We start from the raw sequence: 17,836 nt of genomic DNA, 5'->3' as shown, positions 1-17,836 counted from the left end.
TCTGTGGTTTTTCTAGTGAGAATGAGGAAGAGGAGCATTCTGTTGTTAAGGAAGTAGATTTTCAGCCATTAGCCATTGCCTGTGCAGCAATCTACGTTCGTAACCTCTTGCATATTAGTACAGTGGGAAATTCCACGTGGAAGAATTACCTGAAGAAAGTGAAGATGGGAAAGAGACATTTGACTGAGAAGATTTATGAAAGGGCAAACAGGGGGTACCCGTTGTCCATGACTTCTGCTGTAACGATAGCAGTGGAAAAATTAGCCCAAAATGAAGTGTTTAGACATGTGGTCCACTTTCTGGGTTTAGGAGCACCAGAACCTATTGACCTTGGTATCATTGTCAGTTTTGTTACAAAACAAGACCCAGCTCTTGATGAGGACATAACGGCTGCTGACATTGCCAAATGCTCATTGCTGATTCCGCTAACTTCAGATGATGCTCCAGGAACTCGTATAGGTGTGCATAAGGTTGTCCATGATGTCTTTAAAAGACATATTCTTGACAAGCTCAGTATAGAGGAGTTTACAGTTCTAACCAAAACGTACATCGAGACATTATCTCCTCTTGTACAACACATTCCTCTCCAGCAAGACCTTGAATTTCACTTTTTCTCCAAAATGATTGCCCCTCATTTGAAAATGTTTATCAGTAACTTGAGGTCACCTCTTGATGTGTCAAGCAACCAAAGCAAAGAGGTCATAAACACACTACTTAATTTTGGCCACATATGCCTTGTACACCACTATCTAATTCCAGCAGAGAGGTATTTTGAACTCGCCCTCGAGATCACCATTAAAGAAGGGGAAAGTAATGATGTAGACAGAAGTAAAGTGAAGGCAACCATTCTAAATTGTCTAGGTGATGTGCTTTGCATGCAAGGCAAGTTTGAGAAGTCTACAGACCACCATCAGCTCGCCCTGGCTCTGTTTGAAAGCCTAAATCCACTTGCGCCAACTGCAGATATTGCGGATTCTCTGATCAAACTTGGAAACGTTTCCTTCAGTGATGGTCACTTTGAAGAGGCCAAAGATTACTACAACAAATCCCTAGAAATCAGACAAGGGATTTTTGGTACAGATCACATCACTGTTGCTTCTTGCCTTAATAACCTTGGATGTGTCTACAGCACACTGGGTGACCACCAAAGTGCAAAAGACTTTTATCAAAGATCACTGGAGTTAGAAGAGAGGATGTTCGGCAAAATGCATAACCGCGTTGCTGACAGTTTGAGTAATTTAGGAATTGAGTTTAGCGAATTAGGCTTAACAGATGAAGCCTTTCACTACCACCACCGGGCCATTGAGATGAGAAAGGAACTTTACTTTCCGAATCATTTTTTGATCTCTGAATCTTACAACAACCTTGGTATAATGCATAAGGGCATGGGTCAATTTGAAGAAGCAATGCATTGTTTTGAAGCAGCGTTGTGCATCAGAGAGAAAGTGTTGCCCTCAGAACATCCGGTGACCGCCGACTTACTAGATAATCTCGGTCAGCTGTGTATGGAACAGGGTGAACTAGAGAAGGCCAAGGAATTTCACTTCCGAGCGTGTGACATTAGAATCAAAAGTTTAGGAAGCCAGCATTGTAAAGTTGGCGACAGTTTTCTCAACCTTGGCTTGGTTCATAAGCACTGCTTTGAACTTGATGATGCAACCAGATTTTTAAACAAAGCTTTGGAGATCTACTCCAGTTCGTACCCAAGTGATCATCACCCGAAAGCGTTGGCGCAAGAATGCCTTCAGCGTATCTCACAGCAACAAGTCAACATAGATAACCCAGGTCATGGGCATACTGTGGATGCTCACTCCACAGTTCGGGCTCCATTTTACCCGGCTTTTAAGGGGATATCAAGTATCTGGCACAACTTACACTGGGGAAGGTGCGTAAAGCATTCTTCCAGCGACCCTTTTCTGCTTCTTCTGATGCTGGCCGTGCTTGCTGAGCTTGTCACAGACTGGTTGAAGCTGAAATAAGATTTCTTAATAGGATTGAAATTTCTGCTCTACATGTGTGTAATATCTTTGCACTATATTTGGGCTACTGCTTTCAATCGTATGTCAAAAGCATGTCTGTTTATTTAACGTGCCAGTTCCACAAGTCCCTCGTTTTTCACCCCTCTCCTGTCCCAACGGACAGGCACACCATGTTGATAATGTTGATAGAAGTACTATATACGGTTTTAGCGGAGCTCCACGCTCGCCAAGCGCACGCAGCAGAGCACCATGGGTAGGAAAATTTGTTAATCTACCCAGCCGAGAAATTTTGGTAATCACGTGACCGTTTGCCCGCCTTCCCGACCGACCGTCCGCACCACAGGCATATAAAAAATAACTCAACCAAACCCAAATGCAGCTCCAGGTTATTTTGGTGGGAAATCGCATAGCCATCCGCGTCTTGTGAAGCAGAGACGACTAAAGAATCACTAAAGACGAAAACGGAAAGCGGAATTTGTTCCTGTATCCTTGTTGACTAAATTATTATGCTTAGATCAATTGTCATGTCCACAAATTTGGAATATTATAGAGAAAGAGATAGACAGAGAAAAAGAGAAAGTAGGCGACAGGCCAGCGAAGCTCAAAGAGAAAAAGAGCTACAGAGAGCTACAGAGGGAGATAAGGAGTCATTTGCTGGAAGAACAACATGAAAATTTTGTAGCGGTGGTGATTTTTCCTAGCGGCCACCAAGGTGAAAATGAGCGACAGTGAAAAAAAGTGAACAAGATTTTATTAACAGGTACGACATTTCCTCCACAAAACGTGTAAAGTTCTAGGAAGTTTCACGTTGTGGTCGTGCAAAACAGCAGCAAAGAAATGTACAAAAAAGTGTGCTGCACTTGCAAAGCTGTTGTTTTTTGCTAAATAGACCTATTGTTGTTTTTTAACCGTTCTCGTTGCCTTTGCCGCTTAGCACAACATCATTTTATATTTTGTTTGAACAAACTATAAATATAAAAATCGAGGGCTTTGCTTTTAGTCCTGGCTAAATCTATATATTATTATTTATTCAAAAAATTTCTCCATTTCCGATTGGCTTAAATCTCCCCGCTTATTCTTCATAACCAGCAACTGTTAACCAAGTGACGAAAAACCTCAAAGATTAGTCACTTTCACAGATAATTTTTCAGAAAAAGGGACAATAGAAGGCAGGTTAGCTCAACTGTTTAGGTAGACTTGGAAAACATGGCTGGAAATTTCACACACTTTCTCCGAAGAAGAAATGGCCAAAGCTATAATACTCCCTACAACATAGCAAACACAGCAAAAATACCCTTCGACAGACGACAAAGACTGTTTGAAGAATATCTGCTGGACTAAACATCCCCTCATATCCTGAATTTGCCATAGGAACAGGCAAATGTTATGAAGACAGGAACTATACATCAATCGAAGAAAGCATTTTCTTAAGTGTGGAAAATATAAGCATAGTTTTAACAGAAAAAAACAAATTTGATCGGACTTTTCTATGAAACAAAAAATTATGCGGATCTAGGAGGGTGCTATCCACCTAGGCCAATAATTCTTCGTATCACACTCAGCCTCATCCAATTCAATAATTGCTAAATAAGAGTATCTCTAATAAATCAATGTGACCTAGTTCTCTTTTTAGCAAGTAAAATCCAAAGACAATTTTATATATTAAAATTAAAAACTTGGCCCCTGAAAGCTTTGGGAGAAAAAAAGAAAAAGAAATTGTTATTTATCCCTTAACTTCTGAAAGATTTCTTTTATTTCATATATTTGTACTTTTCACAACATGGTATACTTTGAAGGACAGAGAAGCTTCTTTGAGATATATCACTTGAGGTTCAGTTCTATTCTGAGAAATGCCTTCAAATTTTCATCTGGAATTTCCTCAATGGCAGCTCTAGCAGCTCTGTCATCACTATAAAGTTTTAAGAGCTCTTCTGCATGTTGTATCATGACACAGTTTTGACATCCACTCATGCAACACAAATCCAGAGGGGGAGGGGGTGGTGTTACTGGTGGCTTCTTCTCAGTATCGACATCACTGAGGATTTTTTCTGGCAATGGACCTCCTGGGTCTGTTGTACCTATGTAATGTAAACATGTATAAGGCCCGTTTCAAACGTCGTGCTACTGCCGTGCCAAACTCAATTGATCAAATTAAATTCGACTTTAGCATGGCAGTAGCACGACGTTTGAAACCAAGTCGTGCTACACGGCAATAGCTCGACTTGGTTTCAAACGTCGTACTACCGCTGTGCCGAACTCAATTCATAAATTACAAATGCATTAGAATACATTTAATAGTTTGCTGAACCGTTTTTTTATTATTGTATTTTGTTTTCGGCAACAGCCGTTCTATTTGACTGAATTAAATTCGACGTCTGAAAATACAGTCGAGCAAGCTTAGCATGGTGGTAGCACGACGTTCGAAACAGGCCTAAGTCTAGTGTGGTAATTTAATCCTACTTAATTAATGGTGAACGATGTACCCCTATATTTTTCTTTTTACTACGTACATGGATAGTGATGTTAATTTACATTAATATTACCTGATGTTTATTACAATATATACAATGTAAGGTCAAAATGTCTTTTGGTACAACCTCTAATGGACTCCGGTCTATCTGATGGCAATTTATGTACAATTTTTGCAATAACAAAGATTTGCAAACATTTGACTGGAGTAAACAATGTACTATAGAAATTAATTTTGGGAATGCTGAACAGTCACAAAAAGCACATTAAATTTCTTTGTAACAAAATTAATAATGGTAGCCTTATGGTCAAACTCACAAAACCATGTAAACCTGAAAACTTTCGTGAATGCTTATTATGTTGTAAACAAAATCACAAAAAAGATCAGGACTGAATGGAAGAAAGCCATAAAACTCACATAATTTACCATATTTGTGAGGGTATAGTTTTCTCTTGCCTGGATTAGCTTTTCCAAACATTCCAGAAAAGCCTGTTCCAGGCAATTAGATAAACATGGAGTGCAGGCCAAAAATAGTGTGAACTAAAAAACAGTAGCCTGCACGCAGACGAAACTTAACTCTGGTTAGTGAACCAGAGTTTAGTTTCACCTGCAGGCAGGCGAAAACACAGCAAAGACTGAGAAAAAAGGTAAAGGTTAGGCAAGGAAACTTTTGTCATTGTTTCCAGTCTCCGCACACTTGTTTTCTTGCTTGTTTTTTATTTTGTACCTACACTCCACCTGGAACCAGCTAATTTCAGAAATATTTCTGATTCATGGTTTCCTGAGTTTCACCATCAGGTGCAAGAAAAGTGTAAAAATGGATAGTAGCACAAAGTATATTTTAACATCACAGGCCTGATCAGGTTCAGTGATACGAACAATATCAGCATAATAGTATTCTTAATGATGGTAATAGCACTGAGTGGAGTCCAATTTGGTCTGTAATCATACATTAAGTGATCAACAAAATGAGATAAGAGTCCGATTTGTTTAATCACGAGTATAATTACAGACTGAATTGGATGACATGAAGTTCTATTACCAATTAATCATGACTATAACAAAATTTGTGATATTTTAGGCTTTTTTCAATGAAAATGTAAGAAATTCTCTGAGTTTTTTCTTTTTTTTTGCTGGCAGTGAAAAAAAGCCATTGAAGAACGCATGTGATAGCACGTACTGTCCAATATTACTTAGGCATGATGTGCACTGTCCTACGAGTGCTGAAATCAGGACACAGGGTTCGCAAATACGAAATCATCGAAATTAAAGAATTATACTGCACGACAAAAGAGGAAGAGTTTACTCGATGACCGCTATCATGGATTTGAGCTTTCCAGGTCAGTGGACCGCCACAGCTACTTCGTGTATCCCTCACGATACTGTATACATGCCAGGACCACGTGCTGGAAAGTCTGAAAATGGCTTTTTTCATTGTGATACTTAACTCCAAATATTCCAATACGACTCCAAAATTTGTGAAGCAGAAGTCACACTGACTCCACTCATCAATAAAATTTGCAAACCCTGAGGACAGTTGATAGCCAATTAGATTTGACAATTTTGTTATAGTTATGATTGATAGGGAAATAGACTATAAATAGCTTACTTTCTTCGGTGGTTCTTTTGTGTGAAGAAACAGATATAAAGTGAATGCCCTGTCAATGAATAAAAACCAAATGTTTAAAAGGTAGTTTTATTAAAGCAATATTTACAGTGGGAAAGTAACCCTAAAGGGCCTCAAAGATGATGAAGCTATCAGTGTTAATATTGATATTGTAAGTTTATTTGAAGGGGAACCCAGTGGAAAGGTGAACCTCACTTCTGGATTCTCCTTGCAATTTGCTTTGTGTTTCATATCTATCAAAAGGTGTCGAATTTGAAATGACATCATGCCGACCATCTGCAACATTGGAGGCAATGGCATGACAGCAAATTTCAATTAACCAAATTAACAATTGCAACAATCAAAGTTAATCACTGACTAGGAGGTTCCCCACTTTATGTGTGGCAGTTAAAAGACAAATACTGTGTTGCATGCAATGTGAAGCCAAATTTAGTCAATCATGCTTTATGCAGGCCTTTATTCTTCTCAAAAAAGCTTTCCAAATTTCTTATGTGCTTCGTGATATGCCTGAATATAAACCAATATCTAAATCTTTTCCCCCATTATTCAAGCACCACTAGAACTGAAGGGTAGCTTACCAAATGACCTGTCAGCTGATTGTCAACCAACTGACTGTTGGCCACAGTTGGCCAAAAGTCTTCATGAATGATTTCTCTACACTTATGGGGGGGGGGGGGGGGGGGGGTTAAATGTTTTGTCCCAAATGCAGGGCCTATGCATGGTTCAACTTGACCTGTTACCACCTCCTCCCCCCGGCAACTCCCAAGACAGGTTCAGCCCTTTGGGCGCGGGGGTGGGGAATTGTTTGAAGAAGTCCTGTCCCAGGGGTATGAGGGTGGGGCAAATCAAAAATAACTTTCTTTTATCTTGCAAATTATGTGTAATTTCTTGCGCGGTTTTTACGAAGCTGCAGAACTCAAGACCACGTATTTTCAAGAGAAAATACTGAATAGTGGTTGGAGAGGAATAAAAACATTTTTTTTTTCTGAAGCTGAGATGCAGATGCCTCTCCTGGCAAAGCATCCCAAACAGTGAGAAGAGAGAAGAAATGGCAGGCTTGAATTGCTACTCTTGAATTGTACTCGAATTGTTTTTGTTCGCAAAAGAAACAAAAAATATTTCTTCAGCCTAGTTTAATAATAAGACAACTTAAATAGACTGTATATGAAAACGGATACAAGGCTTCTAATATATATAAATAAACAAAGATTCAGTCCAGTGTTCTTATGAAGTGTTCTATCAAGTAGTTTCCTCCATTTTGTTTTCAAATGTATTCAGTTCATGTTTTAACTACATACACGTATATCCTCCTTTCACAAAACTCAAGAAAACGTTATAAAAGTTCTTAAAACGTCTGGTTTTGCTGTTGAATGGAAATCACTATAGCTCTCAAACAGGTGTACCCCCCCAAAACATAGGTTTATATAGAGATGCCAACCTCTAGAGATCTAAAATCTGGAGACTCTCTCGTTTTCACTACCCCCCCCCCCCCCCCCCCCGCTTCCCCACGATAAACATGGGAATGACTTAGGACATTATATGAAGTCTTACATGAAGTACATACTGTCAAAATTCATGATCATCATTTTGATGCCAGAAATAATCTTTGTCAGTGACTAAATAGGTGCAAAAATGCCCCAGAAACCGTACTATGAATATGAAAAATTCAAGTTTTGAGCAAAAAATGGGCTACATTTCAAACTAAGGCACAGAAAAGCTAAAAAGATGATTTTATCTGGGAGATATGGTGACCCGTACGGGAGACCGGGAGATTGGTGTTGTATCCAGGAGAGTTGGCATGTATGTATATGAGGTTGATCAGGAGCTTGGGGGTGGGGAATTATCATCTTCTGCATGACCGGAAGTGGGGAATAGACCACCAGAAAAGAAAAAAATGGCAAATCCCCAGATGTATGCCTGGAGGGGGAAGGCATGTTAACAGGTCAAATTGAACCATGTATTATTTGAGGATGGTGCTTAATTGGGGGTCACTTATTTGAGTAAACACGGTAATTGTTTCCATGTCTTTAGTAAACAGTGATTCAGAATTTGTACAAATATGCCAAGGACAAAGGTAAATCAAGTGGTTCAATATTTAATAATTTCAATCAGCTGTATAAATACACAATCTCTCATTCATGCAGACTGTCTGCACACTTCTACTCGAAGACTAGGTTATTTAGCATACAACAACAAGATAAATTGTCCTATTCTTGCATTGTCCAAGATTTTTTTTATCGGGGGAGAATAGACCAAAAAAGGCCCAAAACTTTTTAATGTGAGCAATTAATTCAAAAATTAATAAATTTAATTTTTATTTAGTCAAGACTCAAAAGGTTATATCCTAAATGGTTCAACTAGATGTAATGAACTGAAACATATAGGTTCCAAGATCAATGAAAGCTTCTGAAAGAATCCATTTTTGTGGCAAGGAATCCAGATTGGTGAAATAAAAAAAAGGCCATAGATAATTGCATTCAAGAGGACTATGTTATACTTACATTGGTCAAAGATGGGAGTTTCTTGGTCGTTAACAGTCGGTGGATAGTTCGGAGCATTCATGCAAAAGTTACTGACAACATTTCCCCAAAGCACCAACTCTCTATTTTTGTGAAATTTGTAAGGTCTCCTAGCCGGTCGAATAGCCGGTTATTTGCGCCATCTTTAATTTTACCCTAGTGTCCGGGCCTACTCGTTCATATTGAACAGCCGCTGACAGTTTACCAGAAAATTTTTCCTTGTATCTGACGAGTATATTTCGCCTGTATTATATTGTAAAAGTTACAAATTCCTTGTTTTAATGGGTCGCAGGAGTAGGCATAAGAAGATCAAAGCATGTGATCCATTTTATAAAGGACCAAAGAAAGATGGCATCTCAAGCAGGTAAGTCTGCTGTGCGAACACTGTCACGTGTTGTGTAAATTTGTTATAACATAAACAGTCTGTAAGCGTGTATAAAATTCTTAAATACTGTGGCTAACAAGTGTTATGAAGCCTTAATTGGTAGTGCATGATCATCGCTAACCACTGCGAAGATTTTCTTGTCGAGGAGAATTTGCTCGTTTAAACATGTTTTAGTTCTGGTGTGTTTGTGCTGCTTCCCAAATCAAAATAAAGCTTAACAGTGTATTCTGTAGTCATACTATGCTAGCTAATTAGTCATGTGTATGTTAATTAACTAGTTTCACAGGCCTTTAAAATTCATACTTGGCTACAAGGCTTGGGGAAATAAAACAAAAGAAATCATCTCGAGGCGCAGTAATGAATTATACATTTCTTTTGTTTTATTCCCCCTAGCCTCGGAGCCGAGGATGAATTTTAATATATTGAAATTGGTCTATTCACATTGGCCATAATACAACTTGTTCCCCACTCCAAATAATAATGACAATAAATAATAATAATATAATATTGTCTCAATTTGTCAAAAGATAAAAATACATATCTTTTGTTACGAGTGTGTTTAAATTAAGAAATTTTACATCTAGTAAAAAGTGTAAGAAGGTATAAAGTAAGAAATTATCAAAATCTAGAAATCATATTTAAAAAGTAAACAGTTGATAAAAGAGTTTTTAAAATGCATAGTATATTCTTAGACTTATGTTGTGTAACGTTATGTGGAACGGCAGCATCAACAAAATGGTTACTAAGGCATCTAAGCGTCTTTATATTCTTAGGGTTCTGAAGCAGGCCGGTATCCCCTGTAGCAACCTCCTCAATGTCTAATTTGCTTTGATACGCTCAGTTCTGGAATACTGTTGTGTCACCTGGTCAAGCAGCCTACCTGTCTATCTTAGCAACAAGATCAAGCGAGTCCAGAAAAGGGCATTGCGTATCCTATTCGCCATTATCCACCATAATGATTCTCTCTCATTATGCAAATCGCCCGTCTTGATGCCTGACGTGATGATCTGTGCTTTAGGGTGTGGCACAACATCCGTGATCACCCAAAATCACTCCTGCACTACTGATTAATAATTACTAAGAATATTCTTGAGATTATTAGACACCACATTAACATCAATGAGAAGACTTTTTCTCATTTTATCGCAGAAAAATTTATCTTTCGCATAATAGTATAGTGCAACAACAGTTTTGACATAAAAAATATTCTTTCCAGAGGGTACCCAATCAAGTTGAAAAGTTACGGAAATTCCAGAGGGTGGGGGGTATGACAAGCACCCCCTGGAATGGAATGGAAATTCGGGGGGGGGAGAGTGAGGGGGTCTAAAGTAAAGTGCTCCTTGTGGGGGTGAGGGGTATGGATATTTTCTAGACCTATGCATTAAACGTAAGGCCATTCACATTGTCTCACATTGTCTCCCATTACATGAAATAATTATGCTTACGCTTGACTTAGTAGAACAAGACAAAAACTGTAAAAATTACTCAGGCTCACCTTGGATGTAATTCCTAACTTTTTTCATTTCATAACTGAAATGAAAAGAAAAAGACCTCAGTTGTCCGCAGGTAGTCCGTCAGCAAACAAATTTCTACATGCTGCATAAGTTTTCATGCATCAATTCACATGTCAAAGTTTTGACCAGGGGCAGGGGGAGACTAGGTTGTTTCTGAGGTGTGACCAAAAGCCTGATCACCAAGCAAAAAGCAAAAGCCTTAGAAATTTGTTTCCGAAAATTTTGTCATAAGTCAAACAGAAGAAACTTCAATGTGTGGTTCCGGAAAATATCCAGACCCCCACCACGGAGGGAATTGGAAATTCCAGGGGGGTGGGGGGGTCAGAGGCCCAGGAAATTCCAGAAGGGAGAGGGGTTGGACCATAAAATCACTTTCCAGGGGGGCAATATCATTTTGTTTTCGACCTGATTTCGAACATTGCTTCTTACCGACCTGGTAGATCATTTTTAGGACATAAATAACTTGAAATATATCACTTAAGATTGTTCCTTTTAATCTTAACCAGGTTTCCTTTCCTCCAAAAGCGTTTTGGATGTCACTTCAAAGGAATTAGACCGACTACAACTCGTTTTATCGCATGCTCGTATATTCAGCCGCCATTACTCGTCACCAGTCTTCCCCAAAACATCAACGCGTGCAACACATCACGCAACACAAAACGTTGCGTCAGTCGATCGATAGATCAGAAGAGTGGCAATTTTGCCTCACGAAGCACAAGCTATACATTGTAACCATTTTAGAATTAAGAGTTTTTATTCTCCTTTTCATTTTCCATTAATTTTGTGGTTGAACGTGTGGCATGTTCTTGATCGAATTCTCGCCGAAATGGTGTCGATTTCAGCAAACATTTGTACGGCCATCGCGCATCACGTCGCATCAGTCGATCGAAAAACTGTAAATTGAACTAGGTTTCCCTTCAAGTACCTTCAAGATGCAGGGGGTATTCATTGTTATCATTTCAGAATTCAGAGTTTTTATTCTCCTCTTTGTTTTGCATTAATTTTGTGGTCGTAAGTTTGACCTGTTCTGCATTCCCGCACGAAATGGCGTTAATTCTATCAACATTACGCCCATGAGACGAATAACAAATCTAAGCTTGCCCTGATTAAGGTAAATTCACAAATATAACCGACTTATTTTCATTTAAAGTAAGAGATGAGCAAAAATACAGATCAGGTTACTTTGTGGTGGTGTAGTGTGTTTTAATGTTGCGAGATCACTCAAATAAATGGAAACAGAAGCATACAAGCTTCTAATGGAAACCGTTGGGTACTAACCATAAGTTGCCTCATTCTTCTACTTTAATAGTCTTTCTTCGTGAAAATGAACTTTTCCAGAGGGGTTGGGGGGTCTTTGTCACACTTGTGGAAATTCCGAAGGGGTGGGTGGGTCATCAGTTCTCTGCAAAAATGGAAAATCCAGGGAGGTGGGGGGGGGGGTCCTAAGTGAAATTCCCTCCGTGGTGGGGGTCTGGATATTTTCTGGAACTACACAATCTAGATTTTTACTCGAGCAACTCGGTTGGTTTGGTTGTCTCTGAAATGGTTAATTTTGCACCAAAACAAAACGCAATATCAGTGTCTGGGACTCCTTTCCTTACGCTACTGAGTTTTCTTAATCCACCCCTTTAGAGAGTATATCGGTGGATGGGAGGGCGTATGAGATCATTTTCTGGCATTGATAGGTCTCCATTTTCTATTAGGTATGGGGTTATGCTGCACGGGTTTCGCTATTAGTATTAACTGGGAATTCTTCATTCCATTAATAGTAAAATGTATGGAAAAGAACCTTGATATGGCAAAACATCGTTATAGCAAAACCTTGTAAAAGCAAACATGTTTTTCCAGTCCCTTGGCCCTTCACTATATCGTGGTTCTGGGTAATGAATTGAACTATTCTTGAGGGAAATTGGTTGAGTTCATTCTAAAATAAAATTTTTGTTACAGTAACAAAACACCATTGAAGGGTGAGAGACTCACTGATCAGAAAATGCCCAGAGCTGCAAAAGATTTGATTAGAAGACAGATGGCATTAAAGAAGCCAACAGCCACAATGAGAAAAAAGGATGCAAAGACAAAGAAACGTGGTAATTTTATTATCATATGGTTGTAATATAGCCAGAAAAGGTAAAGCTCCCAGTTGGCTTGCTAGCTCATTATTGGTTAGAGCACTGCACTGGTATCACAGAGGTCAGGGTTCGAATACTGGCAAGCCTGGTTTTTTTCAGGCTTTTTTTTCTCCACATCACAAGATGTGTATTTAACTGTGATGATCTTCTCTGCATTTATCACATTTTCTTATTGGTACATGCTTATGATATAATTCCTGAAGTGTACATTTAGACACAGCTACTGTAGAGCCTTTCACTTTAAACTTCTCCATATTACTGTGGAAAATGTTTGCCAAAAGACACAGTGGGCTTTCAGTGATGACGGCCTTATTTTTTCTGATTTGATAATCACAGAGAAGAAATTTGATAATCTCACATCCTGGAATTATGCTGTCTCCAACAACTGAGTATTTTCATTAATATTATGTTAATGATTTATTGTGCTGTACAACTTCTCATGGCCTTGTTTTATGGCTGTTACTTTGTAGTAACACCAAAGTTTCAGAGGATTGCTGGGGAGAGCAAGAAACAATACTTCGACAGGATAGATCATGAAGCTGCTAATGAGGTTGCTCTCTCTTTAAAGGCATCCAGAAAACTGAGAGAGGCAAGAAAAAGGTAAAATCATATACAAACTAGAAAAATGTAGCTTGTGTCCCTCAGTTGATCTGAACCCAGCAAATTGCAGTGTGAATAACTCTTCCTTAGCTGAAAGAATTCAAGGACATGCATGAGGGCTGTCCTTTGAGATTCAGTGGAAGTTCTCATGAACAGACAACCTCGGGACGCGAAAAGGCTGTCCATTACTGGAGCTGGCACTTACGAGAGTGGTTCTCATAAGTAGCCACTACAGATGTAAGGGTTAAATGGTCTTGTGCTTACGGGATCTTGCCCAACTACAAATAAACATTAGAAATGCAAAAAAAACAAGTGTTTGTTCGTGTCTGGCTAACATAATTATTTCTTGTTCTGACAATGTTGTAATTCAGTCACAAGTATAAAATTCAAGACGTGTTTTGTAGTGTACTCGGACATGTATGGAGAAAAAAACACTGAAAATTATTCAGAGGTGAATGAGATTTCATTTCAGGTGTCTGCTTATTATGGGAGCTGAAAAACTAAGCTGAAATTTAACTTGTTAACCCTGAAAGTGTCTGCGGCTGTCTACAGGAATTTTCCCCTTGCGCAAATGTAAAAATACAGAGTTTGTACGGGAGTTTAAACAGTTTTGTGAAGGCAGCTGTAAGTAGAGCTAGGCACTGTCCAGTTTGAGAGTGGCCGTTAAGCGAGCTTCCACTGTACTGTTGTAACTTTTGTTCAGTTGTGGGAAGCATACATGCATGAGTGACTTCATCATTGCCTAAATGTCATTCCCTTCCTAAATGGACACTTCTTACAACATGAGCGATGGAAAGAGTCAAAGGAGGATATACTCACCTTGTCACAAGACATCCATGTAACAACAAAAGATTTGATTCCCTGACGGAATTCCCTGATATACCACACATTGGTCAGTCGTTAGCCTGACAGAACAGCCAACATTTTGCAACAATACTGTTGGTTTCCCCATGAAGTGACGTCTGAGAAACAAGCAGAAATTCCATACTGTTTCGGAGGTCATTTCGCCACGAAACCATTGATGGCATTGCAAAATGTCAGCAGATTTCTCAGGCTTGTAATCTTTATTTATCATTTCTTAACATTGCTTTTATTAAACCCAACATGACATTAATGTTTAAATAAATTAAAGCTACCATGAAACACTCATGAGTTTCATGTGGTCTTGATAACTATGCTGTGCAAGGTGGCCATGCATGTTGCTTCTGTTCAAGTGAAAGCTAAAAACCCAGGGGTGAGGGATGGTGCTTACGGAAAATTTGGGTAGGGGTATGCTGCCAGGGCTTTATAACCATGTGACCCTGTGTAAGACAAAAACCTCCTGTTTTGCTGCCCTGTTTAAGACAAGAGACCTCTTAATATAAGGCCAGGGTGATTTATTTCATTTTGCATACAGAATTGTGCAGAAGAATTGTACAGAAGTGTTTTTGTTTGTGTTTTTTTTTCTTAACAGCATTGAATAATAATATTACTACATTTTTTTAAAAATGTAGCACCATAGAAATGAAGACAACCCACTGCTAACACCCTGCGCAAGTATTGCATGACCGTACAGTTTCGTTCAAGGCTTTCATTTGAGATAGACACCCGGCTGTTAAAGGCACTAAATAGGGACTGTAAATTGCATACCCTCAAGACCGTGGAAGAACCTCAAAACCATACCCTGTTCAGTGGCACATACCCATTCCAGCCAAATAAGGGAGTGCCTGCCCTCCCCCCTGAGGCTACACACAAGGCGACATTTACGAATTCATCAAAAAATATACATAGGGCAAGACAGTGTCAGTTGCTTACAGGTTGAATCTTGTACTCTCTATCATGTCAGTATACAGTACGTAATCATGTAGTATTTCTCTGCCTTATGTTGGTCTTAGGCACTTGATCGAAAGGAAGCAGAAAATGAAGGAAAAGAAAAAGCCATACAAGGAAAATGCTGACTTAAACCTCGTGAAAGGTAATGCTCCGTCTAATCTATTGACAAACACAATGTGCAGTGATCAGTGAAACTTTGTTATAACACTTTTTGATGGACCAAAAGAATTTCTAAATCTTTATTTATGAATTTTTCAGATAACGTGAGCAATTAAATGGCGGGTTTAGCTTTAACTGTCTTTTTCAGATAATGTAAGGTTTGGAGAAGTAGCCATGGAGCCACCATCCCTAACAGCAAAGCCGAGAAAAGCGTCCAAGATGAGCAAGGTATTTCACAATTTGCAACAGTCACAACTACTTCACACTTCGTTTGTGTAATTGAGGAAGATGGTCTTGATGACACTTGTCAGATGGTTCTGGATTTTGTGAAATCGTTCCATTGACTTGACAAAACTGCCTGTACCGATTTTATCCATACATTTATTTTTATCCATACAAGCTTACATGTAGCTGTTTGGTAGGATAATCATCAGTAGCACAGGAAATACATGGTCAGATTTAGAGGTTGGCCCAGGGGACCTTGGCCACCCCTTTTCCCATAAAGTTTTGAATTATTTTTAAAGAATTCTCAGGAAAATAAATATTAACTATATAGCGGGCAAGACTGTCCTGGCCATTCCTTTCTGAATTTTCTGGATTCAACCCCTGCAATGGTCACCCTTTAGTATATTATCTTGAGAGAGAGAGAGAAACAGACTCGAAAGTTAGAACGGTCAGCCACCATGTACAGCATATTAAGGGGGCAGTCTCGGTTTTTTTGTTTTTGTTTGTTTGTTTGTTTTTTTGTTTTGGGGGGGGGGGGTAGGGAGGAAAGATGCTGAATTGGGATATTCACGTGATATTTTAATCGTTTACAACCCCCACATCCAATATTTTCCAAAATTTTAAACATCCCTCTCATTTTTATACATTAAAACATTCGAGTAGCATCTTAAATTCTCCAAAAAAATATTAAACTAAATACTCCAACCTTAGTTACCGATTAGTTATCGCTCTTTTGTCGTATTATTCTTTTTCAGGGAACAAAGCCGCTGCTTCTTCATTCTCTTATCTCACAAGACACAGACAAAAAGACTGAAAATGATAAGCAAACTGACACTACTGAGGACTCCGGCACACCGAAGACTAAAAAACGAAAGCATATGTCGGCTGTTGAGCGTGAAAAAGCTGACAAAGAAAGAGAACGTGCTATAATGGCGTACAGATTGATGCGAAAACAACGTTTGCAAGGAAAGAAAGAATCACTGTGAAAAGAGGAGCCTGAGAAGAATCCAAGAGCGGTTTCTGTTGATAGAGATTCTGCTTCGTTGAATACAAGGCTGTTTTACTTCACCAAAGTTAAGAGGGGAGACAGTTGCATGAGAGACCCGGCTACGCGCGGGGGAATTTGTTGTATATTCTCACCCGGAACACGCACATTCAAAGCCAAAGAAAACTGAATGCACAAGATATGAAGAATCGGTCCAAGTCTTTGCGAGTCGGTAGAGCAGGAGAGAATATGCTCCATCGCTGCGGGGAGAAGGGTGTGGCGAGGGTGCCGAGACCTAAACTTTCCTAGAATTGGCTGAATTACCATTCGGTCTACTCTTTAAATTGAGGGGCAAGGTCTGTGGATAAGCCGTGTATTTCCACGGGTCACGCTGAATGCGTTAGGAAGTGCATTGTTGTTAATTTAGGCTTTTGTGCCTATTTTCCTCAGGGAGAATAGCTGAATCGTAAAGACTTTTTTCTTGGGCCATCGTAGCTTGATAAGAAATAGAACACAAACAGCAGTGATAAACATGTTCAACTTACTTGACGTTTCGTATGCCTCTCAACATACATTTTCATACGAAACGTATAGTTTATAAAAATGAGTAAGATGAATATGTTTATCACTGCTGTTTCTGTTCTATTTCTTGAGAATAGCTGAAGCCAATGCTGAAGCCAGGTCACATGGCATCGTGTTTGCGGTTATTCTTTCATGTTATGCTTACGCCAAATAGTGTTTGCTCATATTGGTTATTCAAAGAGTACGTGACTGAATTTGATGGAACGCAAGTTATGAAACCTGCACCGTGCAGTTTGCGAGAAAAATTTCAGCTGTTACCCCCTGCGGTTCGCCTCGCAACTGGCGTCCAGTTTTCATTCCATTTTTTTAGCGCGCTCTCAACGATTGAATGAAAAACGACAATATCAGAGAAAGCTACCTGCGAACACTTCTGCAAAATCTAGTCAAAACCATTCTGCGTTATGAGAGTCATATATTACAGTAGACAAAACAACACAGCGCCTTCGGTGGTAAATTAACCGGAAGCATAGAACTTTGGAAAACCCGGAAGAACCCAACCACTACATAAAGTTGCCGAAAATAAAGTTTGAAATAAAAGTCTATTGAATGCTGTCAGAAGTACGTGCTGGAATGTTAAGGGGAATGATTATATCGGCTCGCAAAGCTCTGTAAAGGCTACTTGGCAAACAGAGAACACCGTTCCGATGGGGAGAGTGGAAGGCGAACTTCGCTCTCATTCCAAGCATTGCAACCCTGCGTACGCCCATGGGGAATGTCCCGTAGTTTAGATCCCGTCCACACTGCACTCGTGCACCAATGCCGTTCTCGTTTGAAATGGTATTTATTTCTATGGGTCGTTTCCTTGTGTTCGCATACAAGAAATGAAAACGGAGGTTTTTGGAAACGCTCT

At 39.3% G+C, this 17,836-nt stretch overlaps 4 protein-coding genes across 5 annotated transcripts in view; 2 read left to right on the top strand and 2 right to left on the bottom strand.

The window, feature by feature from the left end:
- Nucleotides 1-1,979, top strand: part of LOC140940901 (uncharacterized) — a 4,720-nt gene extending 2,741 nt beyond the window's left edge. The window contains exon 2 of the mRNA XM_073389864.1: nucleotides 1-1,979. This exon is cut by the window's left edge and continues 1,214 nt beyond it. Within this exon, the coding sequence (XP_073245965.1) occupies nucleotides 1-1,979 (1,979 nt within the window).
- Nucleotides 1-17,836, bottom strand: part of LOC140941153 (ADP-ribosylhydrolase ARH1-like) — a 245,793-nt gene that overhangs the window by 38,532 nt on the left and 189,425 nt on the right. The gene's annotated exons all lie outside the window — the stretch shown is intronic.
- On the bottom strand, nucleotides 3,714-8,715 carry LOC140941325 (uncharacterized). The gene is made up of 3 exons (XM_073390307.1): nucleotides 8,578-8,715; nucleotides 6,059-6,107; nucleotides 3,714-4,057 (listed from the first exon to the last, which is right to left on the bottom strand). Exons 1-3 carry the CDS (start codon nucleotides 8,632-8,634, stop codon nucleotides 3,801-3,803), a joined length of 363 nt encoding a protein of 120 aa, XP_073246408.1. The 5' UTR covers nucleotides 8,635-8,715; the 3' UTR covers nucleotides 3,714-3,800.
- LOC140940671 (coiled-coil domain-containing protein 137-like) lies at nucleotides 8,839-17,497 on the top strand. Its single transcript, XM_073389655.1, has 6 exons — nucleotides 8,839-8,959; nucleotides 12,442-12,581; nucleotides 13,094-13,223; nucleotides 15,098-15,177; nucleotides 15,343-15,422; nucleotides 16,175-17,497. The coding sequence occupies exons 1-6, from the start codon at nucleotides 8,877-8,879 to the stop codon at nucleotides 16,403-16,405; spliced, it is 744 nt and encodes a 247-aa protein (XP_073245756.1). The 5' UTR covers nucleotides 8,839-8,876; the 3' UTR covers nucleotides 16,406-17,497.

The sequence above is a fragment of the Porites lutea genome, chromosome 6, assembly GCF_958299795.1.
Source record: "Porites lutea chromosome 6, jaPorLute2.1, whole genome shotgun sequence".
NCBI classification, from domain to species: domain Eukaryota; kingdom Metazoa; phylum Cnidaria; class Anthozoa; order Scleractinia; family Poritidae; genus Porites; species Porites lutea.
The sequence above is the reverse complement of the archived record's forward strand: the minus strand, read 5'-3'. Positions and strand labels throughout refer to the sequence as shown.